General features: G+C 40.3%; 4 protein-coding genes across 6 annotated transcripts; all 4 read left to right on the top strand.

The window, feature by feature from the left end:
• Nucleotides 1-870: 870 nt before the first annotated feature.
• Nucleotides 871-4,162, top strand: asb5a (ankyrin repeat and SOCS box containing 5a). Its single transcript, XM_077609782.1, has 7 exons — nucleotides 871-1,072; nucleotides 1,847-1,926; nucleotides 2,112-2,219; nucleotides 2,292-2,442; nucleotides 2,978-3,112; nucleotides 3,653-3,844; nucleotides 3,908-4,162. The coding sequence occupies exons 1-7, from the start codon at nucleotides 871-873 to the stop codon at nucleotides 4,033-4,035; spliced, it is 996 nt and encodes a 331-aa protein (XP_077465908.1). The 3' UTR covers nucleotides 4,036-4,162.
• A 362-nt stretch (nucleotides 4,163-4,524) lies between these two features.
• spata4 (spermatogenesis associated 4) lies at nucleotides 4,525-8,412 on the top strand. Of its 3 annotated transcripts, none has more exons than XM_077609838.1 (6): nucleotides 4,525-4,771; nucleotides 6,050-6,179; nucleotides 6,354-6,472; nucleotides 6,661-6,881; nucleotides 6,948-7,016; nucleotides 7,972-8,412. In XM_077609838.1, exons 1-6 carry the CDS (start codon nucleotides 4,695-4,697, stop codon nucleotides 8,064-8,066), a joined length of 711 nt encoding a protein of 236 aa, XP_077465964.1. In that variant the 5' UTR covers nucleotides 4,525-4,694; the 3' UTR covers nucleotides 8,067-8,412. The 3 variants fall into 3 exon arrangements, with proteins under 3 accessions (XP_077465964.1, XP_077465963.1, XP_077465965.1); XM_077609837.1 differs by having other exon boundaries at nucleotides 6,661-6,884; XM_077609839.1 differs by lacking the exon at nucleotides 6,050-6,179 and having other exon boundaries at nucleotides 6,661-6,884.
• Nucleotides 8,413-10,478: 2,066 nt separating this feature from the next.
• gpm6aa (glycoprotein M6Aa) lies at nucleotides 10,479-21,585 on the top strand. Its single transcript, XM_077609836.1, has 7 exons — nucleotides 10,479-10,719; nucleotides 16,152-16,344; nucleotides 16,661-16,817; nucleotides 17,796-17,949; nucleotides 18,080-18,156; nucleotides 18,311-18,376; nucleotides 19,504-21,585. The coding sequence occupies exons 1-7, from the start codon at nucleotides 10,683-10,685 to the stop codon at nucleotides 19,654-19,656; spliced, it is 837 nt and encodes a 278-aa protein (XP_077465962.1). The 5' UTR covers nucleotides 10,479-10,682; the 3' UTR covers nucleotides 19,657-21,585.
• Nucleotides 21,586-22,586: 1,001 nt separating this feature from the next.
• Nucleotides 22,587-26,488, top strand: lrit3a (info leucine-rich repeat, immunoglobulin-like and transmembrane domains 3a). Its single transcript, XM_077609704.1, has 4 exons — nucleotides 22,587-22,861; nucleotides 23,168-23,634; nucleotides 24,497-24,802; nucleotides 25,234-26,488. The coding sequence occupies exons 1-4, from the start codon at nucleotides 22,746-22,748 to the stop codon at nucleotides 26,256-26,258; spliced, it is 1,914 nt and encodes a 637-aa protein (XP_077465830.1). The 5' UTR covers nucleotides 22,587-22,745; the 3' UTR covers nucleotides 26,259-26,488.
• Nucleotides 26,489-27,823: the final 1,335 nt, after the last annotated feature.

Genomic DNA, 27,823 nt, shown 5'->3' with positions numbered 1-27,823 from the left:
AACGCTAAAAATAAATATACAAATATTTTCCATATTCCACTTTAAAAAAATATTTTGTTTCCATTTGAAATAAAAAAACATGATTAAAAGACATTTTCCAATACTAAGAAAAAAAGCTCAAATAAACATTGCTTTAGATCTATAAAAACGGACTATATATGGCTTTTGATCCAGTTATTTTAATCCAATTTTTAAATTAAAAATCTAGATATTAGATCTAAAATGGTCCGGCCCACATGAAATGGAGTTGATGTTAATGTGGCCCACGAACCAACCCGAGTTTGACACCCTTCCTATACATGGTAATTAAAAAAAAAAAGACTTATGGTCTTTTTTTAAAGAAAAAAGCCTTACTCTACATGGCCATTTAAAAAAAAGAATTACTTTACAAGGCCATTTTTCAAAAAGCCTTACTATACATGGCCATTTTTTCAAAAAGCCTTACTTTACATGGTCATTTAAAAAAAAAACTCACTATACATAGTCATTTAAAAGTCTTACTATACATGTAATCAGGCATCAGCAGATTAGTAAAAGGCAATGAATGGCATTCAGTCTTCTATCAACATTTGAAGCGTACATTTCTGGCTAATAAACTGGGAAAGTTCTGCACATCATGCTGGACTGCCCCATATTCCATGCGAAAATTCTAACTAAAACTTGTTTTAGTTATTTATCATAGCAAGTTTCCAGTGTGAATTGCATTTTCACATGCATTGTTAATAATAACACTCCACAATAAAGTCGTTGTTGTTACAGAAAGTCCCTGCAGGCAACAGCTGCTGGGAATTTTTTTTTCCATTCTACAACACCCCCCCCCCTTCCTTTCTGACAGGGTGTCCCGTGTTCACCGTCCCAGAAGCCGAGGAAATGTCCGACGCTGCGGCGAGTGACAACAAGGCCTTCGCGGCCCACCTGTCCAATGTCTACCTGAGCATATTGGCGCTGTTCTGCTTCAAGCTCTTCGTCAAGATCTCCCTCAACCTCCTCACTTACTTCTACATCGTCCGGGGCAATCGCAAGGAGGCAGCCAGAATATCTGCCGAATTTTACGACGAGGCCCAGCAACGCAGTGAGTCCGTAAACTGACGTGTAGTATTGAGAATGCAGCAATTATCATCATTACCCCTGTTCTATTTCAATATAGTATCTAATAGTCAGTGAACCCCAAGCGATGCCAGAAGTTACGTTCAACTCATTGTCTTCCATTGACAGCGCCAGACGTCCAATCCATTTGGATTAAATAAACAAATAGCCATTCTCCGCTCCCAGACCATATGGATTGGACATCTTACGCCGGTATCATTGGATGTTTTTAATATTCATTCATTCCTGTACCGCACCACTTAACCCCATGAGAGTCTTGGGGGGTGCTGGAGCCTATCCCAGCCAACTATGGGCACCAAGCAAGTGTTAAATGTTTTTTTCAGCACATCAAGGGGTTAATTATTACTGCAGCGACTCACTGCAAAGCTGGCTACTCCTTTTATCTCGTGTATTAATAGAACACACACCAACACATGCAGAAATGCACGCAGGCAGGCACTGGCCTACTTTCCATTCCCATTCATTCCAATGAAGCCCCCGTCCGTCTCTCTGTTGACATCAAATCAAAATTTGTTAAGAGCCTAGAGAATGTTAGATTAATATTTTTTATCAAGAAAAAAAATGGTGAAACTTAAAAAAATGCTGCATTTTCAACAAATAATAAAGCATATTTATTAATTCAAATAGTTGTATATGGAGGCATGTTGTAAAGGAAAATCAGGGTTTATGTATTGATGATTAATCAAATCAATGGAAGAACGAGCAAATGCTTTGATAGACGCATCTTTTCTGCCTGTAGGTTCCTGGACGGACCGGTCGCCACTCCACGATGCTGCCAGTCAGGGTCGCCTACGCGCACTCAGGACCCTCATCGTGCAAGTGAGGGGGGAGTTTTGTTTAAAGAATTTTTACATCGGAAAAACACCTCGCATAGATGAATGCTATCAGTTGGCATTGAGTTCTACAGTGGACAAAATCTACATATACAAAAAGCACAATTATGATTTATAATTTAAGAAAAACAAATCTACAAAGGGTCAAAGGTCGTATTTTTACGGTTCCAGGGTCACAATGTGAATAGCGTGACCATCGACCAGGTGACCCCTCTCCACGAGGCCTGTCTCGGGGACCACGCCCCTTGCGCAAGAGCCCTCATCGACGCCGGCGCTGACGTCGGTGACTTACGCAAAAAGTGGCGAGGTCAGACGCTTTTCCGAAGCTAACGTTAAGAGAGGGGTTTACAGGTCAACGCCTCAACGGTGGACGGCGCCACGCCGCTGTTGAACGCCTGCACCGTGGGCAGCGCGGCTTGCACCGAAGTTCTGCTGGAAAATGGTGCCACCGCTCAGAGTTTTGTGCACAGGCCGTCGCCCATCCACGAGGCGGCTAGCAAAGGTCAACTTATGTCCTAAAGTTTCAGAAAATATGCATATTGTTTAAAATGAATAATCATGCCCTGTAATTAGCTAACAACCAATTCAGGGTGTAACCCACCTACTGATCAAAGTTAGCTGGGATAGGCTCCAGCACCCCCCCCCACAACATTAGTGAGGATAAGCAGAAAGGAAGATGAATGAATCTGAAAAAAAGTTGTTTTAGATGTGTATATTTTTAAGTGGGAAATTGGTCTTTTTTGTGGGAAAAGTTGTATAGGTATAAAAGTCTATTATGTTTGAGGGGAAAAAAAACAAGATGCAGATTGTGTGTTTAAGGGGTCAAAATGAAAATGAAAAATATAGATAACTATGCATGTATAAAAGTCGCATATATTCTAGGTAAATTATTTTAAAACGCAGAGAAAATATTTTTTGTTTTCCAGAGGCAACTGTTTGTAATGTTAAATATTTACATGAAAGAATTCAGATGTGTAATATGTTTTTGAAAGCAGAGTTTATGAATTCCATTGAAATGTTTGAATTGTTCTGTCAAGGACACTGCAGTTGTGTAGAGGTTCTGTTGGCATGGGGTGTCGATGTAGACATGGACATTCCTCACTTGGGGACCCCACTCTACACTGCCTGCATCTACAAGGAGCTGGAGTGTGCCAGGAAGCTCCTGAGGGAAGGTTTGTTCAGGCCATCCGTTCTCATTCATCATTTTGCAATTTTCCCTGAAGTATTCTTGTTTTGTGCATGATTTCACCCTTTTCTTTTTGAAAAGCTCCCAGCTATTCACATCATCTTCCCCATTCAGAACCTAGTATTCCTTTTTAAAAGCTCACTTGTACTTGGATGTTTATTACTGTCAATGGCAGACAGAGTGGTTACAGTATCGGGATTGGACGATACTACACAGATGGGTGTCAGACTCCGTATAGGGCAGGGATGTCAGACTTGGGTTGGTTCGCGGGCCGCGTTAACGTCAACTCGATTTCATGTGGGCCGGACCATTTTAGATAAACTTAGATAGACTTTTTACAAATGGATTAAAAGAACTGGATTAAAAGCCCTGAATATTCAGTTTTTTTACAGATCTTTTTTTGACACAATGGGGCATGTGAAATTGCTTTTTGCATCATCCTTTGTAGTACCATTCCAGACAGTTTGACTAAGAATGTAAACATTTAAGACCAGTGTTTTAGGGTTAACTTGTGTTTCCATCTCAGGCGCTAACGTCCAAAAAGGCAAATCCCTGGACTCTCCTTTGCACGTGGCAGCCGAGAAAGACTGCACACCGGTGGTGAAGCTGCTTTTGGACTTTGGCGCTGACATCAACGTGCGGGACGGCGACTGTCGCCGGCCTGTGGACGTGGCCCCGCCCAGCAGTTTGACAGAAGGCTTCCTACTTCTCTATGAAGGTAAAGTTGTCTTGTTTATTCATGGAGCACTTTTCCTTATGTTTGTTTTCTATGTCTTTGCAGCCACACCACGCCTGCTGAGTCTGCTGTGTCGTCAGTGCATCAGGAATTGCATCGGCCGGGATCGACTTCACCTCCTTTGCCATCTTCCCCTGCCTGGCCCTATCCGAAATTTCTTGCAGTACCAGTGACAATGCCCAAATTGCAAAAATGACTTGCTGGTTTTCATCCAAAAGAGCCACCCAAGTCATGCATGTCTTGGAGTGAGCTAGCAACAAATGCATTGTGTTTAATGGTTATCCTTCAAAAATATATATATTTTTTAGAAAATTCATATTCAAATATGTTATTTTACATTGCAAAGTTTTTTTTATTGTAGACTATTACAAACGGAATAAAATAATTTATCGGGCAGCCCGGCAGATGAGTGGTTCGCGCTTTGGCCTCACAGGTTTGGAGTCCTGGGTTCAAATCCAGGTAGGTCCATTTGTGTGGTGTTTGCATGTTCTCAGCTGGGATTAGCTCCAGCACCCCCCGCGAACCGAATGAGGATAAAGCGGTTCAGAAAATGAGATGAGATGAGATAACAGTTCCACTATTGACCACATGGAGGAAGCAAATATCGCCGAGGACATTCTTAACGCCCCCGAAAGAGAGAGAGGCGTTGCCATGGAGACAGACAACTCAACGTTGACTTGCTGCGTGACGCTGGCTTGCTTTAGGTTTAAGCAAAGCAGCTCCCCTATGACAAAGGATTGATGATGACGACAAGTAGCAAATAAGAAAATGGTTATTTTAGTTTGTGCGGTGTAAGTTGCGAAGAGAGCTGGCAAAAAATAGTAATAATAACATGACGGGTCTGCCCAGGGACGTCACAAGATGGCTGCAGAGTCTCGAGTTGACTGTCCAGCCAATGAACGTACGGAGGTAAACAAAAACAAATCTGTTGAATACAATTTAGATCTCATCTCTCATCTCATTTTCTGATGCGCTTTATCCTCACTGGGTTCGCGGGGGGTGCTGGAGCCTATCCCAGCTGACTTCGGGCCAGAGGCGCGGGATGCCCCGAATTGGTTGCCAGCCAATCGCAGGGCACAAGGAGACAAACAATCATCCACGCTCACACTCCTACCTAGGGGCAATTTAGAGTGTCCAATCAGCCTACCATGCATGTCTTTGGAATGTGGGAGGAAACCGGAGTACCCGGGGGAAAACCCACGCAGGCCCACAACCTGCAGCATGCAAACGCCACACATGTGGACCGACCTGGATTTGAACACAGGTACCCCACTGTGAGGCCGATGCAGTAACCACTCAGCCTACAATTTAGATATAAACATGAAAATATATATTAACATTGCAAAAATAATGTGTAGCAGATTTGGTTAAATAGCACTCGAGTATTGTGTACATCACCCCCTCATCAAAATAGAAGTTATTTTCCCTTAATAATTGATTGAAATTATTTTTAAAAGATTATTATAACATTATTTTAAGACATTCAAATTTTAAAGGTTAATTAAATTCAGTGATTTTTTAAAAACGATTATAAAGAAATGAATACACTTTTACAAAGAGATGAAAGTAAATTAATGAACTTAAAAACTAATAGAAATACATTGGCAATTGACTTTTAATCCACAGAAGTATAATAAATATGCATATAATCATAAAAAGAGATTCTACTCACTGTCTAAAATGTCAGATCTCGGGTGCGAAGTCAAGCGTGGAACGTGGTTGGTAATTGGACCCAAATGCAGGGAAGCAATCACGGGGACAAGGACGTAGAGTGTTCTAACAAAACTTTGATTACTAAGGGCAAGAATCTTACAAAAATAACAAGCACTTAGAAATGCAATCACAAACACGGCATGGAGTAAACAAAGCAGACGATCTAACGATGACTAACAAACACACTGGGTTGATAACAAAGTACACGCAGCTGGTTACAATAGTAAGGGAAGTCCGGAGGGACACAAGAGGCATAAAACAAACAAACCAACCAAAACCCCAACCTACCCTAACATGAAATGTCACAAAAGAGATCAAAACACAGGTTTGGGTACACTTTTGTAAACCGCATCACCACGGACACTAGTTGATTTTCCTCCTCATGGCAATTATATGTACAAAGTATTTAATTGCCCTATTTGCGTACTTTTCAAGATGAAACCGATTTTTTTTCTTTTTTATTCTGCTGCCCAGAGATTTTTCCAGTGGCTACCATGTGGCCGAGATATTTTGTCGTTATTATCCCAGGGATTTTCAAATGCATGCCTACAACAAGGGAGCATCATTTTCTGTCAAACAGGACAACTGGAACAAGATACGTCGGGTAAGAGAAAGAAAAATACTATTTAGGTGCTTTCAGTCATTATTTAATCTGTTATTTTTCATTTAAATGTTGAATTCTCTTCCCCGTTGGATCAGGTCCTTTAAATGCCATTAAGGTCCCGCACATCTGTCTCTTTTCAAATGGACCAATCAGCATCTGTTTTTGTGCTGACAGACAGTGCAGAGGCTGCATCTGCACCTGACCGAGAAACTGGTCTACGGGACCATCCACTGTAAACCAGGAGCGGCCGAGTTGCTGGTGCAGCAGGTGTATAGTATCCTGACCAAACACAGGTAACACTTTAAGCAGTCTCTTTGATGAGGTTTTGTATCCCATGCAATCATTTCACCCATTTTAGGGAGATCAATTGAGAGCAAGTTCTTGTCCAAAGATCCTGACAAAAACTATATACTTCTAAATGCATACAATTCCATCAGGTCATGGATGACTGACAATTTAATTGTCAAATTCATTCCCTCAGGCCTCGAACAACTCAAAACCTCGAGTTGGACTTCTCTGACCAGAAGTACCAGCAGCTCCTCCCCCCCGCCGCTCGCTCCACAGCCAGTTCAGCCGTAAAGAGCAACCTGAGGAAGACTGAGGTCATGGCTGTGCCAGACCTCATCGCCAACGGGAGGAGGGCCGAGGACATCATCTCCAATCATCTCCAGGACAAGATTGCCGACAAGGCAGCAACTGACCGTGGTGAGACCAACGTCTTGTTGTTGAACGAAAGCCACTCTGATAGAACGTGTTCTTTGTCAACAGGGCGTTCAAATAAATTAATCAATCAGATGACCAGGAATAATTGGAGTCCAAATGAAAAGCACTCATCTGGTAAGGCTACTTTTTTGTGCTGTGCTGTGCTGTAACCGAAATTTAAAAGGTGGAGACAATTTACTGTACACCAACGCATTTTAGGTGGCAGTAGCTGATTGGTACATGCGGCTGACTTCTGCGCAGTCAGCGTGAGATCGATTCCCACTCAGTGGTGGTGTGGTTAGGAGTGCGAGTGGTTGTCTGTCTCTGTGTGCCCTATGACTGACTGGCGACCAGTTTCGGGTGTAGTCTGCCCGTTTTCCCAAAGTCAGCAAGGGAGGCTCCAGCGCCCCGTGACAGTGACAAGGATATGTTGTTGAAATTGGATGGATGGAACATTAGTTGAAACTTGTATTTTGTAGATAATTAAAATGCATGTTTTTTTTTCAAAATTGCATAGATAGATTGTAAGATTGTTAGTTATTAGGTAGAATTGGTAAATATGCTTTTGACGCTATGAATTTATCAATATTCTTGTCTTCTGGTTTTAAACTTTTGGATGACAATATTAGAATAAAGTAATTTTGAATGATGACTAATCTTCCTCCATTTATTTTGGTTATATATTAGATTATAATATTATACACTCCTACCTCTACTTACGAAATTAATTGGTTCCAAGACTTTTTTTCGTAACTTGAAAATTTCGTAAGTAGGTGTACTTTATATGTAAATTCTCTAATTTGTTCCACGGTCCTCACACAACCACCAACTAAACCCTACATTTTAGACTTTTACGTGTGCCCTGTGTGTGTGTGTGTGTGTGTGTGTGTGTGTGTGTGTGTGTGTGTGTGTGTGTGTGTGTGCGCCACTGCATTTACTTTTTGGGGGATTTCGTAACTTGTATCTTTTTCGTATCTCAAAAAATTTGTAACCTGAAAATGTTGTACATATAGGCATTCGTAAGTAGAGGTATGACTGTACCTTCTTCTTTGTGCCCCAGCCCTAACTTGTACTTTTCCTGTTTTACCAGTGTTGTGCTTCAAGTCACCACTGAGTGGTGCCAATGTCTCGTATAAGACCATCAAAGTGAACCAGCCTGCCAGAAGACTTCCGCAAAGCTGTTAAAGCAGACACCATGCCTCTGTTCGAAACATTTGCCAGTTTCAAAAACACCCAAGGATCTATGATTATATTTTTAGTCATGTATTTTTTGACATTGACAGGTCACATTTCCTTAAATTGAGCCGTTAAAGATCTAAAATAGATTGTTGTTTACTGAAAAAGCAGAAATAACCTCAAATAACCTGCATCGTAACTTGTAGACATTACGTCATAATATTCGTTTTAAAAGAACCGCAAGGTGGCAGCACCGGCAGAGATGATTGAAGTCAATCGCATCAGCCTGTAAATAAAAAAACATCCACCCGATTCATCTTTAGGTTGTTCACTCCAATTGTTTTTCCTTTTATTTACCAGTGTGTTTCTTAAATTACTTCAAAATCAAATAGATAAACCCTGCCTACCATTGTGTACTGTGGAATTTGACCTCAGCTAGCACCCCATGAATATTACTGCTGCATTTTGTAGTATTTCTTGTCAGGAATGGATATAATGAGGAACTCAATGACTGCAGAAGAGGTGCAAAAGGACCAACTAAAGTAGCTTGAACAATGCCATTTTTGGGCGTTTGCAACCTGCCAAAAATAGCATCCTAGGATACACAAATAATGTCTTTTACAAAAAAACAACTTTACATCCATTTTAAAATGGTTTCATTTTCTGACAGTGGCATGAACTGACATCCCTAAACATGTCATCTCATCTTGTTTCCATGGCAGCATAAAGCCTCCAGTCTATTAGCGACCATCACTGAGGATCCGCAACCGCTCCTCTACATTGCCGCTAGCCCGGGCTCAGTTGCCGTGGTGACGATGTAGCAAAACCCACACCGGTCCCGGTAATAAGCTTACTTTGAGCTTCTTTGAGGCCTACGCGACACACCCGTTTGGTAAGATTCTACTCCAGCGTGTTGACGCACTAACTAACAAGCGCTAAGTGGGTGGTTCCCAGTAAAATGGAACAGCCAGACGATGCCTGAAATGCCCGAAGAAAGTGTTTCACCATCTGCCGAGATTTTCATACCACACACACTGAGAGAATGGGTATAAAAATAAGGAGCCCCCTCCTCCCACTCCCACTACACGAAAAAGATTTTTGTAGCTGTATTATCCTGGGCAATAGAAATATTTCTGGACAATTTAGGTATTTCATATGAATGGCATGTGTAAACTCTTTACAGTATTATTGATTGATGATGATTATCATATGATTACAATGTATTTTATTCGTATTTTTACACTTTTCTGTCATATAGTAGGCCTTGTGAACACTTTTAATACTTTACTTTAACTCATTGGCCGTTGTCTGATGTGCTTATCGTACTGGGGTAATTGGTATGATACATAAAATTATTTATAAAATAATTTTGAATATTTTATTACTTTAATAACCAAAAAGGGTTGTATCATAATTTAAAAAAATCCTTGAGGTCCTCAATAAAAGATTTATTCATCATGCAGTGTGTCACATTGACTATTAAAATATTCATTTAGCATCACTTTTACAAATAAATAAGTGATGACAATTATTCCTGAATGGCATTAGCACACTAGGCTAAAATAAATAAAAAATAAAGATTGCACTTCAGTTAGTTAGGTTGTGAAATACTTTTAATTTATTTATGTGGTATTTCTATTTAACTAACATCTTCACCAGTCTGCTTTTATTGGATTTGGCAATATTAGAAACAGTATTGGTGCAACTAGAGTAGGCGACTCAGGGAAAGCATACGCTACTTTACGCGGAAATGCCAATCATTCAAACCCAGAGCCTCAGAACTGCAAAGCAGATGTGGTGACCACTATCTCACTACGCTACCGGATTTTTTATTTCACCATTTTAACTCAATGGCTGCCATTAATGTCATTCGACAATTGAAATGGTAGGACTGACAGTGATCAATCTTATAGAATCCTACGTGTATTAAATAAAACCCCAAATAATAACGAGCTGACAGGAAATATCTAATTGAATTAGGCCTCAAATTCCATCTTTCAAAGGATTGGGACTGGGAATTCTGGGAAGACGTCTTATGGACATGTTCACAGCAATGTGTACAATAAAATGTGTCCGACTAATACGATTAGGCAGAATCCGATTTGAAAATCCGATGTTCCCCCTCAAACCCACCCTCTTCCAAAAGGGGCCTGCTGCATTAATGCAGTGGAGCAAGTATTGTCGGTTGCGGGGTTCGGCGAAAACAATCTGGGGGTCTTAGGGAGAGGAGGGGTTTCCTTTCTCTCAACATGGGTCTAGAGTCGAGACCCATGTTTGGGGAGTCTAGACGCTCGTCACAGTATTCCCATCGTGTATTTCACCAACTCTTGTTTTACTCTCGCCCCCTCCCCCCACCACACATGCGCTTTCGAGACCACGCTCTGAACCCCCCCTTTCCTGTTCAGCCACCCTCCCTCCATCTCCCTCCTCCTGCACTAGGGACCAAGGAGGGCTTTTCAGCACTAGTTTTAGCAGTGTGCAATGGACAGCACCACAAAGACGGATGCTTGACGGAGAGCTGATAGTATTCTCATTTTCTGGACTAAACCGCTTGACGTAAACGACCCGCAGACGCTGAGAAGCAGAAAGACTTCATATTTATTGCTTTAACACACAAGAAACACAATGGAAGAAGACATGGGCGAGGGGCAGACCCAAAAGGGTGAGTGGTGTCTCAATATTTGGAATAAATACGGAGACTTTTCCATAAGTATACTCCGTAGGGGAGCAGCTGTGATCACGCACTTTTGTCCACTCAATGAGAGCACTCGAATGAAGTGTGTACGTCTGCGCGTGTTGTGTTTGGGTCGACGTAGGGGTGTGAACCGGGGGTGTGGGGGTGGGTTCAATGGGAGCCTCGAGACTGTCTTTGTTTGCTTCCATGCATGAGCCCCACACTAGAATCCATCAGACTGCGACCAATGGTTTTCCCTGTATTACACTGTGGTACCTTGACTTGATAAAAGAAAAATACCACTGTATATAGACGCGTCAATATACTATGTGAAATAAGTCTTTTAGTGCACGTACTATAGTATTAATGTTTTAGAGATTTCTGTTGAGGGGTGTGGCTAAGTGATGCCCATCGGGTTGGCTAGCCTGTGAGTGTCTAGGTGTGAGCAGTGGCCTACGGCAGCACAGAGCAAGTGTTCGCGTTTAGTATTTTGTATTAGTGCTCTCACTTCGTATTTTCTATTTTTTAGAAAGTGTAATAGTAACTAGTGTTGCACTTATACATTTTTTTCTCAAACCATAACTTCAGTATCGCTGATGCTGACCATCTACCAATGGTACATTTTGGGAAAAAAATATAAATGTATTTTTCTTTTAATACTAAATTACTCTACACTTACTCGAATGTAAAATCATTACTATCATAGTCTGGCCAGATATTGTTTAACTCAGTCTGCCATTGACAGTATTCAATTGGATGAAGGTATCTGAGACAACTAGGCAAGGATTAATTCTAAACTTTTGTTGCCTAAACCACCTTATATGGGCTGAAAAGAGGAAGACTATATTTAGAACAATCTAGAACTAGAAAGTCATACACGACCACTATTTAGTGGCCAGCTTCTGAATTTTCTCATACATTGAAGCAGCACTACTTGACTTTTGCTCATCACGTTTCTTAAGTGCGCTATTCAGAAAAGTCTTTGCCTGGATCACAAATGCTCACCGGAGCAAAAGAAGCATCCATGCAAGCTGTCACGTACATTCCTTTTTAGGTGGCAAGATATCTTTACTTTTTTCTGTAAAAAATTAAACATACCGAGATTTTTCAGTGTTCCATGCACACGTTAGAACTGTCAGCTCGACTGACTAAGAAGTTAGATAATAAATAAACAAACAAAGTAACTAACTAAACAGCACAAGTGTGAACTCACGAACAAAATAACGAGTTAATGAGGGAACAAATGTGGACATTTTAGTAATTCAAAGCAACAAATCTGAGTTGATGAGTCACAAGAAGAGCAGGGAACATTCTGCCCACTTAGCTGCCAAACAAATGTGTCGCTACTTTGTACTAGAACGCGCACAGGCGCAAGTCGACACAGGCGCACGACAAACTGCTTTAGATTCATGACAGAGAAAATGTGAAATTAAGCAGCAGAGACTATGAGAATTCGTTTGAGGTGATGCCGATCATTACTCAGCCAAGTGGAAAATGTGGGAATTGAACACCTGTTATTTTCTGCCAAGCCAAGAATCTTCTCAGCAAGACTTCATTTGCCCTTCTGTTTCATCATTCATATTTAATTACATGTTATTCGTCTTGCCGAAAGACCGCCACCAAATTCGAAAGATCCTAAAGATAATGTATATATGTAATTATAATGAACTAATGATCAATGAGAATACATATTACAACAAAAAATAGACTGAGAAAAGATATTGGGAGGGTGTAAAACAACCAAAGTACTATTTTTCAGTACAATTCTTATTTGATATTAATTGAACAACCTGGTTATGATGGCTTTTAAAGTTAACAGCCAACTTGCATCATCATAAGTGCTGTTCATGGAAATCAATACAAAAATCTGAGCACCCATATTGTTCTGACACTATAAAAATAATAGCCAAGCTGCTGTTAAGGGAGTTCCACCAATTGTTCCTGTGAAATTTCTCTGTGCTATTACTGGAAAGGGTGCTTTGTTATTGTTCATGCAGGAACTCGATTAGTTGCGAGATTTAAAAATGTGAGTAAAAAGCAAGCAGGTGCTCACAAAAAGTGACATTACCTTCTCTTCAGTTTAGTTGCAGTCTTCAGAAACATTCCCATTTCAAGCTTTTTATCCCTCTTGATTGTAGCCTTCTTTGTAGGGAGTACTGTGATAAACATATTGAAAAGAGAAAAAAACAACCCTAAATTGCATGAATACAAACTCATTTCACTTTGTATGCAAATATTATCTAATTCAATAACATGCAGCAAAAGGGTATAAGATTGGCAATGGTAACTAGTATGGTATATTTGAATCAGCCATGTTGGATCACTGTTCTTCTCTGAGATTGGATGCAGGTGCGGTGCAGGAAACCCCGCCTACTGCCACACCCCTGTTCTCCGTCATGCAAAGCACAACCAGGCCAGCATCAGCATGTGACACAGAGGAACTCCAACAATAAAACATTTGCTCACCAGCAACATTTTCAACATGAAGCACAAAATCTGTGGTCTTATCGATCACTCCATCACATTAAATGGCTTTTCAATGGGAAAGGGGGGAGGCCACGCCCTGAAAAGGCTCCATGGGGTCACATTCAATTAGGCTTCATTCACTCCCATTGATTGACATGCACTGAATTGAACTGTACAGTTCCTATTTAGCCTTTACCCTTAAATCATGGGTTGAACATGTTAAACATATTAAAAAGTAAACTCCTCAGTCGTCAGAAAGAGATTCTTCCATCGCTCAAAGGAAGACAAGAGAAGAGAAACAAAAAGCAAAAGCGACCACGGCTTTGTGCTGCTTTTACGCCCCGAGGGGGGCCGTGTTATGCGGCTAATGCGTCTCACTCACTTTATTGTCCCACTGAATTTGTTGACGTACACTAAGTGGGTCACGGCTCTCAAGGCCCGGCGCAGATTTGGCGCTCCCGTCGTCATGGCAACCATAGTGGCTGATTAAACATGCAAGGAGGAAGAGAAAGACGAGGTGGTTTCTGAAAAACACGCTCGCCTCAGGGGGAGGGGGCGCACGTTAAAGATAGGAAAGCACAGGGAAGACGCCCCACTTCTTTCTAGTTTGTCTGAATCGGAGAAAGGCAAGTCAATGAATCATCTAAAATCGGATATGTTTATCAGTCATTTTGCTTAGCAACCATGAGTGGGTCTGTGACAATATGTCGGTATGGTGCTATATTGCGTGCGATATTTTGGATCCCAATGGGCATAATCGTTATGCACTCACCAAAAATAATTTGAACTTTTTAATAAAGAGATCAACAGGTTGTTGCAAAAATTTAAATACTAAAATGTAAATATATATATATATATATATATATATATATATATATATATATATATATATATATATATATATATATATATGTCTTAATTTTTGCGTGATTTAAAATAAAAACAGACCATGTCTAAAATGCTTGGCAAGGAAAACATAAATCAGTCAGGTGTGAATACTCACTTTTTTTTGCCATAAATAAAAGAATGAAAGATTGAAATGCACAAATGGACAAAAGACTGACAAACCTACATTAGGTTGATGGTTAATTAACCTCAATGGCCTCATGTTTCCTTCGAGGTACACAATTTAGCTTGCAGCTTTAACTGAGGATAACCTTAACACTCTTAATACCACAGACTGGATAAGCATGTGTGTGTGGGGGGGAGTGCGGGTGTTTGTGTGTGTCCCTTTTGCCTGTTGGACATGACACTGACAGATGGAGGAGAAGTGGGAGGTGGGAGGGGTCTTAGGAGGGGGTCATCCTCTCACTGTATTAGCGCAAAGCCGCCTGTTTGACGGGACTGTTGTGCTGTTTTAGGTGCAATGCTATGTCAAAAAGTCACGCTTTGCTTGGTACTACATACTTATTATTATTGACAATATTTGGTTACAATTACAATTTTTTAGGGTTTTTAATGATCTTGTCCTTCAGCCTCCCTCCCTTATTTCTTTCCTCCCTTCCTTCTTGGCTCTCAAGATAATAAATTCTCAAAGGCCATAATATTCGGCGGCTCTTAGAATGTTGACTTTTTCTTATGGAAACGGCAACTCACACATTTCCTTTATCTTCTCACGGAGTTTCAAAAAGAATCGTTCAGTCAAAAATGGACAGCCGAGTGCTGAAAACAGCCCCCCGAGACATTCCTCTTTCTCAGCTGCTCCTGCAGGTAACTCAGCATCAATAATATTACAGAGAACTGCGCTCAGCGCTTCTCTGGAAGATTAAAGATTCCGCATCTACTAGCAATTCTTTTGCTCCCACATTTTTTTCACCACAGCAGCAGGAGATTGTCGACAAGGAGATGCCATACTCGAGCCATCGATTTTCGACAATACCAGAGTGCAACCAGAAGCATTATAAACCTCAGTGAGGTCATGAACTCAGGACAGGGTGACATAAAGTCTTATTAGATTTGCTGTGATTCAGACTAAAGGGTCATTTATTGGTTGGTTTTTGGCATTAAATCCTGGCAGTGACAGTTTTGCTGCACCTGAAATGCTGATCTCACATGGTATTAAACCTCTTTGTCATTTCAACACCATGGTTTTACTGCCAGCATGCCTCATTTTGACATGAGATGCATTGGTTCCATTCTCCAGTCCAGTTCACCAAGCCTTCATTGTTGATTATCTTTAGTGTTGCTGTCTGTGTGGTATCGGCCAATGCCGATACTGTATTGATCCCCCATTTTTTTTCCTTTAAATATTAAATTACTGCATGCTCATAGTGTAAATATATGCTATCACGGTTTGGTCAGAAACTGGTGAACTCATTGCCTGCTATTGACGACAATGGACGTCCAATTCATTGAGCGGATGCTCATTCGCCAGCACCCTCCCGATTCAGAAACCTTTTCCTGGAGAAAAGTGAGTGTTCTAAAAATAATGCATCCCATAAATAAATAATTAAAAAAAAACATATCAATGGAGGCGCTCAGTACAGTATAGGCGTGCATCCAGAAAATCTGGTCAAACCTGGAACCGGGCCAAAAGCGGCTACTTGATATTCTCCTCATACTCACAGTTGAATTAGGACCAACGGGTTGAGAAAAAAGAGGGAGAGTGAGATGAGGACAAAGACAACTTTGTAAAAAGAAACACTCTTTCATGATCGTGGGCTGGAGAAAAGCATTGCTGAACACCACTCATGACTTAGTTTTTTGGTGACATTTTTCCCAGTGTCGTAGTAAGGGAATGCACTTGTCAGCAGTGGTATATCAGCCACAAAATAAGCTGTGACCTACATTCTCCATCCACTTGATGGATTTTGTCTGTTGTGCATGGGTGCTCACTGACTGAGCTTTTAATTAGGGAGACTGTAAATGGCAAAACCATGTTTGTTACTTTTAGAGTCAACTATTCTCTTAGTCTCTGTTGACTAATCCTTGTCCTTTTTTATTACTTTATTTAGGTTGCATGGAATGCTGCATCAAATGCCTTGGCGGAATCCCCTACCCATCGCTGATAGCCACAATTTTGCTGTACGCCGGAGTGGCTCTGTTCTGCGGCTGTGGCCACGAGGCTCTTTCGGGAACCGTCACTATCCTGCAGAACTACTTCGAGGTGGTACGCAGTCCCGTGGACGCGTTGGATGTCTTCACCATGTGGGTACAAAAAAGTAACATGACGAAAAACTTGCATCAAAAGACCTTTCATTGCCCCCACTAAAAGGGCTTCAGGATGGCCATGTTGTTAGCGGCGGCGTTCCCAACAAAGTTAATGAATTGACATTAAAATTAAGTCAGAAGTCATTTCTCAAGTAGTTTTTAAATGTAATTTTATCCATATGAAAGCATCTGCGATTTACTTGTTGGTGGCCACTGAAGCATGAACATACCTGTTCAATCCATTTGAATTCTGAGGCCTTTATGTAGGTCACATTTTCAGTATGTTTTTTTCTGTGGTGTGATTATTTTTAAGGATTGACATCATCAAGTATGTGATATATGGCGTGGCCTCGGCCTTTTTCATCTATGGCATCTTGCTGATGGTTGAGGGCTTCTTCACCAGCGGAGCCATCAAAGATCTCTACGGAGACTTTAAGATCACCACCTGTGGACGCTGTGTCAGTGCTTGGGTAGGTCAGAGCCTATAACTCGAAAAGTAGTCGAACTGAAAAATACTGTACATAGTTTTATTTGATAAGATATATAAAAATCAAAATGCTTTGTTTTAAAACCAATCATTTTTTTTTTTTAATAAGATGAGTTCACAAAAAAGACATGCAATCATCTCATTGCCTAATGATAATCAAAAGCATGAATCAAATAAATAAATGAATAACGTAATGGATCCAATTTTAGACAGAAAAAGAGTGAAGCTAAATTCATCTCAGCTTTTTGGCTGACAGCACAGCCTTTTAATAGAAATCATACAGATCGGTGCTAATGCTGTCCCTTATTGAATAAAATTTGCAGTTCATCCGTTGAATCCACAAAAAATGAACAAACAATGCCTCATTGGTATTAAACACGTTAGGGCTCTGTAATTATACATTGTAGGCCAAATCATTCAATTACCAGGACGTGATGTTAATGAAAAATGTCATACAGAGAAACCGTCCAAAACAAGATTATGTCAGCCGTGAAATGAGTTTGCCGATTTGCAGCGGTGGGGGAGGCAGAGGACGCTATTAAGACTGGTGCTCATTGGCTAATCTGGAATTTGGGCCAACATCCTGGATAAGAAACATCACTCACCTTGTGAGGAAAATGCAAAATATTGCAAAAAATTGAATATTTGTGGCTTCAAACCTTTGTTTACCAAGTAATATTTGCTAACAAATAACGTAATTTGCTGTGGATACTAATTCCTGACACAATTTGCAATACAAGATTCACGATAACAATTATCTCAGAATAACAATCCTTCTCTTACAACATTTGAATAGAAACAAGGTATTTCTAAATGACAAAAATCATGTATTACCATATGTATCAACAAACACAGCTACTTAATTTTTTGGGTGCGTTCTTCTGACTCAGCCAGAAATGTCAAATTATGGCCCCAAAGTCCTTAGAAGCTACTATACATAAAATATATGGTGTTATTTCAGTTTATCATGCTGACTTACATCTTCATGCTGGCCTGGCTGGGCGTGACAGCGTTTACCTCCATACCCGTCTTTATCTACTTCAACATCTGGACCATCTGCCAAAACGCCACCATCCTGGAGGGCACCTCGCTGTGCCTGGACCCACGCCAATATGGTAGGGATGACCAATCACCTCCAAAGGAATTAGTGCTGTGATTCTCACAGTTCATTATCTGTCTTGGTCAACTTGGCATTGAATATTTTGGCACCCATTTGTAGTACAATTACGCAATTTTACATTGCAGGTGTCGTGGCAATCAATGAAGCAAAGACAGTGTGTGCCGGATCTGAGAAGTTCTACAAGATGTGCGAATCCAATGAGGTGAGCATATAAAAAAATGATATGGTACAATATAACACTCCATTCACATTTCTGTATCTCAGCTCTGAACTAAAGACTTAAGTAGATGTATAAAAAATTAATCAAAGCCAAAAATACATGATAACGGTGTTTCTGTGTGCTCTTTTTGCCACAGCTGGACATGACCTTCCACCTGTTCATCTGTGCCCTTGCCGGTGCAGGAGCAGCCGTCATTGCAATGGTGAGACACCAGTTTTAACAACATGGATGCACAGTCACCTAAGAATTTGTCCTTTTTTTTCTTACATTGCTTGTCCTCATTAGTTAATTGTTAGCAGAAGACTTAAACTAATGCTGCAAGCAGGGTTTGTTGAAACCATCCTCACTTAAATTCAATTGCCTTGCATATAAGTGAGGAGGCCGTAATTTTATATTAAAATAATATATTGTCAAATTATATGTATAATACATATCCTGTGTACTGTAGATAAATTAAATGTGACCAGGATCATATCTCTATATTGTGTGTGGTGGGTAGTTTGGGGGGAAAGGCCAACAGTTAATTCATGTGAAGGCTTTTGGCGCAGTGAAACGCCAACGTTTGTCTGCCCCCCCGCCGCTCCCACCTTTTTGAACGGGGCCTTGCATCTCATGGTGTCGTCATGGAAACAGCCAGAATAAAGATGACGTGATGATCGCAAACGTGCAAGCCGTTGAATTTGGGGGCAAGCATTTTAGAAAGAAAATGTTGGTAAACACATGACTATCAAGGCCATTTCCAAAAGAGAAAGCAATGTCTAAATATCGATTTAACTTACTATGTACTGTACATTTAGGATATTTTAAGGCAAACCTTACAAGTAACATGCGACTGCAGTTTGCTAAGTTACCAAACAAATGATTTGAGCAAATGTGGGAAAATGCTAATAGAAAGCCTACTAAAAAAACATTCACTGCACTTCAGTACATTCATTCAGTGCGGAGTTGCTATGGAAACAAGTTCCCGAGAATACAGCCGGCAGCATGCTGCCCCTTGCTGGGTGGCCGTAGAATGAGATGGCTTATTCAATTCAAAACTGACCTCAGGGTTTTATTTCCTCAAGAGCTTCCCTATTTTCTATGTGCCTACAAGTAGCCATATCTTTCATAAAAACATAAACATGCTAAATAAACATGCTTGTTTCTTCATATTTGATTGTATCATGTTATCACAGCCACACCACAGTAAGAAAATACTGAGGGTCATTTTGTAGAAACAGTTTTTAATTGATTGTCCATATCTGCCTGACTTCTGCTTGCGCAGAAGAAGAAGCAAATATGCTTTTTTTGACCTGAAATCGCAAATTTTCTCTCTTTTTTTGACCTCAGATCCATTACTTGATGGTGCTTTCGGCCAATTGGGCCTACGTGAAGGATGCGTGCAGGATGCAAAAATATGAGGACATCAAGTCCAAGGAGGAGCAGGAGCTTCATGACATCCATTCCACTCGCTCCAAGGAACGACTCAACGCTTATACATAAAAAGCAGATTGGAGGCGGGAGGTGGCAGTCCTCGCCACTCCTGATGTATCACAGGTACGTCACATAACAATGTGGTTTGGGCAGGCTACCGCCCCACTTCCAAACAGCTTTTCAGAAAACAAATGAAGCCCCATTACCTCTCTCGTGGAAGCTGTTTATCATTATGGCAGTTGTTCAAATATGTGACCAATTGTTTGGTGCCGAATAGCAGTTATAGTGTAGTTTGTAGAATCATGAATACCGCCATTTTTTATTTTTTTTATTTTTACGCTTTTGCTTATGAAATGATTATTTTGACAAGCCTCAATTCTTTGCTTTTGACCTCCTGTTATGTTCATGGTTATGGATGTGATACATCATATTTTTTTACCCTTAAGGGGCACTCATTTAACTCATTGGCTGCCATTAATGACGCAAGACGTTCAGACCTGGAGGGGCAAATGAATTTTCATTTTCCCCTCACAGTCTCCATGGATTGGACGTTTAGCGCCGTCAATGGGACTGAAAAAAACGACCATTGACAGAAAACACTTGTTTAAACACCGGAAACTGTTCATGAGTTAAAACTTAAATTGAAACATAGCTAAAATCTGGCTAGTAAAATGAGCTTTAATGTATTTTAAGATGAAGTTTGTTTTTTTATCCATCAGTCTGGGTCAATTTGACTCACAATATAACAGGAGGTTTAAGATGATATCTTAAGGTTTATAGTGAAATTTTATTGTTTTTTTTCACGAGAAGGTCAACAGGGGCTTTTAAAGAGGTTTTTATCTCATGTGTGATATCAATGTACTGTATATGAACAACTGATGTATTATGAAAAAAAAGCATACAGTGAAATGTATGCCCAGGATTAAAACCACTAATCACAATACAGTAGACAAATTTATATTTTAAGATACATGGAGAGGGGAAAAGCGGCACAACAATGAAACCAAATCTAAAAAATAAAAATAAAAAGATAGATTTGGTAGGTGTGACAAGCCTGTTGAACAGGAAAATTATTTTTTGGGACTAAATTTGTGAGAAAGGAATTCTATATGTATCTCTCAACTGTGAATGATCTATTGTCACTGAAGCACATGCTGTCATAAACCAATGTTATGAATATGACTAATAATAAATCAAGTATTTTTTTCTGCAGACTCTGCATTGTAAATATATTCATATATCAAAACATTCCAATGTGTTGTCAAACATTGCAATTGAGTTTCGGTCCACTTAAAGGAAACATATTATGCATTTTGACTGTTTCATTTCATACTTGAAGTGTAAACGAAAAAGATGTTGATTTTCCATAACATGTCTCCTTAAAGAACAATAAACTATGATTATCTAAGAAGAAGCCTGACAACTGATTGGCTTGTGGAAAAAAAAACATATATTTATATATTGTCAGTGTTTCAATGCCTATACGACAATTTTCTGTGCTCAGAGTTGAAAAATTGTAATGTTGTAATGACTGTGACTTTAAATGTTATTTGTGGCATGGACATGCGTTAATATAGTCAGGTTGATTCCAACAATTTAATTTAATCACAGAACCCCCTTTCTTTTTTTTAATTAAATATATTTTGAAACATTTTGCCTGTCTTGCTGGACCACCCCTTTTGTTTCAATGTGTTGTACTAATACCTTCCATTTAATGATGCTTCATGCTACTGATAGAAATGTAGTTGTTTAGTTTGTGATGAGTTCTGTCCTAAAGCCTGATACTTGTATCGACATTGTTAACTTTGTAATTATCCCTTTTCTTGACTTACTCCTTGTATTTGTCTTTTTGTACTTTACCGACCGATGCTTGGGAGACGGTTCAAAAGGGAAAAATAGTTGGATTTGTTTTGTATACTTCCATGTGCCAACAGCTTGAAGTGGCTTACTTGACCTGTTTGATCAAAATTGCTTGCGTAAATAAAATTAATTCACTTGTGTACTTGTCCTTGTGATTTTCTGTTAGTTAAATGCCAGTCCCTAGATATCGCTATAAAGTTAGGAGGTGAATTATTCTAAAACTAAACTCGTGGAATTGCAACATTAAATCCCATCAATACTGTGAGGAACAATTTATATTCAGAGAAAAGTTGTGTTTAATAAAGAAATAATTAGATCAGCAAAAAAATTCAAAATTGCAACGCTGTCTAGGATTCCTGAGTTCAAATGATATTATTTCCAAATTAGAAACTTTAAACCAAAATACAAATGGGGAGAAAAGCTGTTTAAATCATGGTGAAATATTATATATTAGAATATATGTGTACTGTATATGTAATTTTTCTTTTGAGTAAAATCATGGAAGTAAATTTGAATATTGCTACGTATATTATTATACATTATATAAACATCCAATCCATTTGAAGCTGGAAACAGATTCATGTTAATTGCAAGTAAACATTATCATTCAATGACCACCCTCTCAACTCAAATGGATTGAATATGGCAATGGCAGTGATTAAATTGATAGCAATACTACTTAATTCTTGGGTATGATGTTAAATAAATGTCCATTCCTATGATTATTCATCAAGAGGCAGGATGACATTGACCTCTGGCTGTAAGCGACGGGCCCAGTCAGTCTATAAATCATATCCAAAATTAAACTTTGCACTCAGCTGCCAGAAAGAACTTTTGCAAACATCTGGCACTTAGACAAGATATTACAGTACTACATATTTGAATTTTGTACAGCTATTATAACAAGTGACAAGACTGCCACCAAAGTCCGAAAAACATTCCGTAGCGGTTATCTGTAAAAAAAAAAAAATCGATAGGAATCATTCAAAGGAAACCCTTTCTGGAAGTGGCCGATTAACGATTAAAGGGCCTGCTGGCGGGCTTGCGTGACCCTTTCCATCCCAAAGAAATCCTCTGCTAATCTTGGCAAGGCTGGTGGGGGTGAGTGATTAGTATCTCACAGGTGACCTGTCCTGTAAATACCTCGCCAGGCAGCCAACGCTTATGGACTTTGAAAGCGCTTTTCTTTATATGCCATTTGGTTTTTGGGAGGAATCTTCGGATCTTCTAACGAATCCCAATGTCTTTTTTCGCAATCCCTCCTCCATGTGACTTTTTGGGTTCTTCAGAGTAAAATCATGCATCAGATCCTACGGACCTTGGTGTTGATTTGCTGCCTGAATACGGCTTGTCCTTACTGTCCGTCACAGTGCTCTTGTGTTTTTCACGGACGCAACGATGGAACGGGAACCAGGTAAGAAGGGTTGAATTGCACCCAAACAATTAGAACTCATTGTGGTGAGTATAAATAAAACAGTCATACCCAGCATGAGGTGTTTACCGATGTGATAGAGTCCAAATAATCCTTGAGACGTAACTAATTAGCACAGATCTCAAGACCTATCTGACTGAGTTGCTATGCTTGCCTGTGGCAAGCAGCGCCAATATTCGAGTAAATGTTTGTAATCTTACATGTTTTGATCTAGCAACAGAAATTGGGAAGTCCTTAGTTCAGGATGAATTTGTTTCCGGTGTGTGATTTAATAAATTTTATTCCTAGATCTGTGCTTTGCAACGACCCAGACATGTCCGATATCCCTGTCAATGTCCCAGTGGACACCATCAAGCTCCGTGTGGAGAAGACCGCGATTCGTCGTGTGCCGACTGAAGCTTTTTACTACCTGGCGGAGCTCCGTTATCTGTGGATCACTTATAACTCAATCTCTTCAGTGGACACGGAAAGTTTCTACAATCTCAAAGTTCTCCATGAACTGAGACTAGACGGCAACATGATTTCCATCTTCCCTTGGGAATCTCTCAAGGAGATGCCCATGTTGAGGACCTTGGACTTGCACAACAACAGGCTTACCAGTGTCGCCCCCGAGGCCATTCCATACCTGGTAAAAATTACGTATTTGGATCTGTCCAGCAACAAATTAGCCACCCTGCCCTCGGACCTCATGGATATCTGGCCCCCGTTCAACGGAGAGCCCGTCACTTCAAATGCTTCGCAAAAGGTGGTGCTGGGTGAGTACCAAAGCTCATCAGGACCAGGCGTGATAGGTCACTTGTAATTACATCAATGGCATGGTCCCATCAGTCTCCTGCTAAGCAAGCCAAATTGGTTGTAATTATCTAAACCTAGAGGCGTCAAGACACAATCAAATTAGCGCATTCTAATTAATTCGAGGTGCATTTCACACTCTTCGTATGTGATTCAATGATCACCCTAATTGAGTGGAGAATAAAACAAAGCATGCATCATTTCTTGCTAATCTCAATTACCCATGAATATTTTTGAATGAAGGATTTAATTAGGCATTTAATTGGTTGCAATCTGTTTCCAGGCATTTAATTTCATATCTTATAAAAGCAAATTCACACATTCCAACAGTTCTAAGTCCCAGAAGAGAAATGGAATCATAACATACTAATGTAATATGTTATCATATATATTTATACAAAATTGTCAGAGTGAAATGTTTTTTATCCAAGTAAAAATGGACTAATTTGTTGTAAGTTTGGAAAATATTAAATAGTAATAAGTGCTGTTATGTGATACTGCCACATTTACCCTCATTTCAACACGCAAGTACTGTAATCTATTGATGTGCCTTGGTGAATAGCAACACTACAAATAAAGGCCAGGGCCAGATTAAGTGCACTGGCTAACATTGTTAGGACAGATAATCTGGTTAAAGGGATTTGATATGCACTGGGTACATGTGTTTAATTATTGTGTGCAACAGGTGCTCACTCGCACAGTGGCTTGTTGTGAATACACTTAGCTCGTCCCAAAAAATGACCAAAGAGTAAAAGAAAGAACAACAATTTTTCAATTATATGACATGGTAATGAACCTTGTGATTCTGTGTACAAAAAAATACAGGCCTCCAAGACAACCCATGGTTCTGTGACTGCAGAATCTCCAAAATGATTGAGATCTCCAAAATGGCAGTCACACCCGTGGTTCTGATGGACCTGTTCCTGACCTGCAGCTCCCCTGAAAACCTCTCCGGCATCCTTTTCCAGCGCGCTGAACTCGTCAATTGTGTCAAGCCTGTAGTCATGACATCAGCGACCAAGATCACTTCTCCCTTGGGTAGTAATGTTCTCCTCCGATGTGACGCCACTGGCTCCCCGACACCAAACCTTTACTGGGCTAGGTCTGAGGGATCGCTTGTTAACAATACAGGTATTGTGCTACATTATATTCTGATACAGAGAGCTCGGGTTTTAGGGCAACTGGTAGTGTTGTGATACCAATCTTCTGAAACCTTCCAATACTTCTGTAGCAACATTTTGATTTCAGTCTACGATCAGCCTCTAAGAACATCTTGGTTGTAGCCCTGCCATATACTAGTTTTTACCTTTTAACCTTGCTATTCAATTCCAGATTCCTCAGAATTCTTGTGGTTTTGTCCTTGCAATAAGCAGATATAGAGCATTTTATGCTGGTTCATCAATAGTTGAGTCTTAATGTCCCATGGAGCCTTATTATCCCATATTCCACCATAGAAAATGGGGGAATGGATGTTGCAATGGTCTATTCTTTATAGATTTTGAAAGCAACTAGAAAAAAGTCTTCTGGCTATTCACATTGATTTTTCTTGCTTGACTCAACAGTACAGGAGTCACCAGGGGACGGCATCCGATGGTCCATTATGAGCCTGCATGGGATCCTACACAAAGATGCCGGGGAGTACAGCTGCAATGCCAAGAATGACGCCGGCACCGCGATAGCCACTATATCCCTGTCAGTGGCTGGCACCACGAGCACCACTACCTCTCAGACGTTGCTCGAAGCCCAGACGGGTTCGACAGGTCTGGACTGGTCACTTGGTCCAGGAATGGACGGGGGCGTCTTGGCGACGACTTTGCCCAAAGATCAGACAACAGCGGTCACACTCCCTGCAAAACCAATAATGACTCCAAGAGTTCAAAAAGGTTCGTTGAAGCCTGCAAGGATCCAGCAAGGTAGTGGTGGCCGGAAATTTGTGTCGGATGAAAAAAGTAAAAAAAATGAAGTGGCGAAGACAGTCAAAGACTTGGAGATTGTGGAAGAAACATCTGACAGTGCAGTTTTAGTCTGGGCAGCGGAGGGCCTACCCAAAGATTCTCCTCTCACTGTCGTATATTCACCTTATGGCGAAGATGTTGAGGACGACTACAAAAGAACTGTGGAGACTAACGCAGGCAGTGGCAAAATACTGCTGGAGGAGCTCTCCCCGGGTATTAGGTACTCTGTTTGCCTCATAGCAAAAGGCACCGCCACTGCAAAGGACCCTTGCATCGACTTTTACACACAGGACAATTTGGAAGATATTGGACAGAACCGTTTCTTCTTTATCATCAGTGGTATTGCCTGCGCGTTGGTCTTGCCCCTTATCGGTCTGCTTCTCTACAAGATCTTGGCCCTCTACAGCAAGGCTAGCGAGGCAGCTCCGGACTGCGAGGAACTGGAGAAGGAAAGCTATGTCAAGTTTGAGACCATCAATATGAAGCAAAGGACCATGAACCCTCACCCAACGGATCTTTGGGCAAGGAGGCCCACCCACGAGTCAGAAAGGTTGCTGCTATGTTCTCGCTCGAGTATGGACTCCCAGATGACCTATAAAAGTGACAGTTCCCGATCCGAGTATCTCTGCTGAATCAAGAACCTTGTGCGTGAAAGATGTTATTAAATGCCTTTCATAGACCATCGAAAATCAATTGAGAGGTTTAAAGATATCCACCTCTAAAGATAAGTGACATCTTTATACTTTACATGCCATGTTTCCCTCTTAGCCTTATGTCTGTTTAAAATTTCAGACAGTGTCATCACAAATCACACCTTCACCGGACTTATGCATATGTGCACGAAAAGTGGCGGAGGGTTCTTTTTTTTAAAATTTTTATTCGATGCCAAAATGGAAAAAATAACATATCCGTATCATGTGCTCGACATGAGAAATAATTCGCACCCATTTCCCGTCACCTTCAAAATCCAAGCATGCCTTACACAATAAATGTTTATAGAATATGACTATGTTAAAGGTTGCCACTTTATATCTTAATAATGTAAACACGTTTGTTTTCAATGCTATGGTATATATTTGTGTAAATAAAATGAAACATGACGGAATCGATGACAAGTAACTTCAAAGTGCACTTAAGGGGTTTTGTTCCATTTTACTGGGTTTGCAAGATAAATTGTGTTTTACGTTAATAGGGTATCATTTTTCAATTAGAATATTTAAATTTCCACTAATGTTCAAATAGTAGTATTAGTACAATCCCAGACAATGAGGCAGTCAGTTTCTGACTAAGCTTATCCTTGTCAAGCTTGTGGGGTATAGGAGCCTATCCCACCAGACTTCTGGCAAAAGGCAGAGTAGACCCTAGACTGGTCGCCAGTCAGTCATAGGATCACAAAAAGGCTCTAGTCAGCCTGATAGTTCTGATTTAGCCTGTTCCAGAAGGATGTGTAAGTTAAATGTGGTTGGAGTGGTAATGAAGAGCAAACTAAAACTAAGACAGAGCAAACATATTGTCATGTCCATTGTCCATCATGGTAAAAGGAAAGACAACTGTGGGAAAGGTCACTGCCTAGGCCACGATTGGAATAAAGAACTAATTGAGCTGCATAAATCTTCCAGCACTTCTCTACGGGGTTACTGGTGACGCCGGATCTGACAATGACTTGCAGTCACAACGGCTATGAATAGAGGGTTTGGTTGCTGACATTCAGCAGTTGTTCTCCAAACAATTAAGGATAATGCGCTTGCACCCATTCCGTTCTCTGGAAATTACTCATTCTTGGCACAAAGTGATAAAATGCACAGACTATTTAAAAACTGTATTGTCCATGGTATTAGGAAATGCATGTCATTTAGGAATTAGTGAACTTTACCAAGATTGAATTCACATTAATGATCATGACTACTATCTTCTGCCATTCAGAACTCAAATTAGGCTATCCTGTATCGAGTTTGCATGTCCTTTTGCTGTTAGTGTTGGCTATATCTTCCCGAGACTAAAAAATGCTGGGCTCATACTAGTTGATTAGAAGTTGTCCAAATGCTATGTCAAAGTGACAAATAGGTCAAATATGACCATCAGAACAAACCGTACTTTTTACTCTCCCTGATACAATTGGACATCCACATGGCAAAGTGACATGTCTCTCAAGGGGGAGGAGTAACACCAAAATGTTATTGTGTGGGACCTTTCTTCA

Source organism: Stigmatopora argus, chromosome 9 (assembly GCF_051989625.1).
Source record: "Stigmatopora argus isolate UIUO_Sarg chromosome 9, RoL_Sarg_1.0, whole genome shotgun sequence".
Classification (NCBI taxonomy): Eukaryota; Metazoa; Chordata; class Actinopteri; order Syngnathiformes; family Syngnathidae; genus Stigmatopora; species Stigmatopora argus.
The sequence above is the reverse complement of the archived record's forward strand: the minus strand, read 5'-3'. Positions and strand labels throughout refer to the sequence as shown.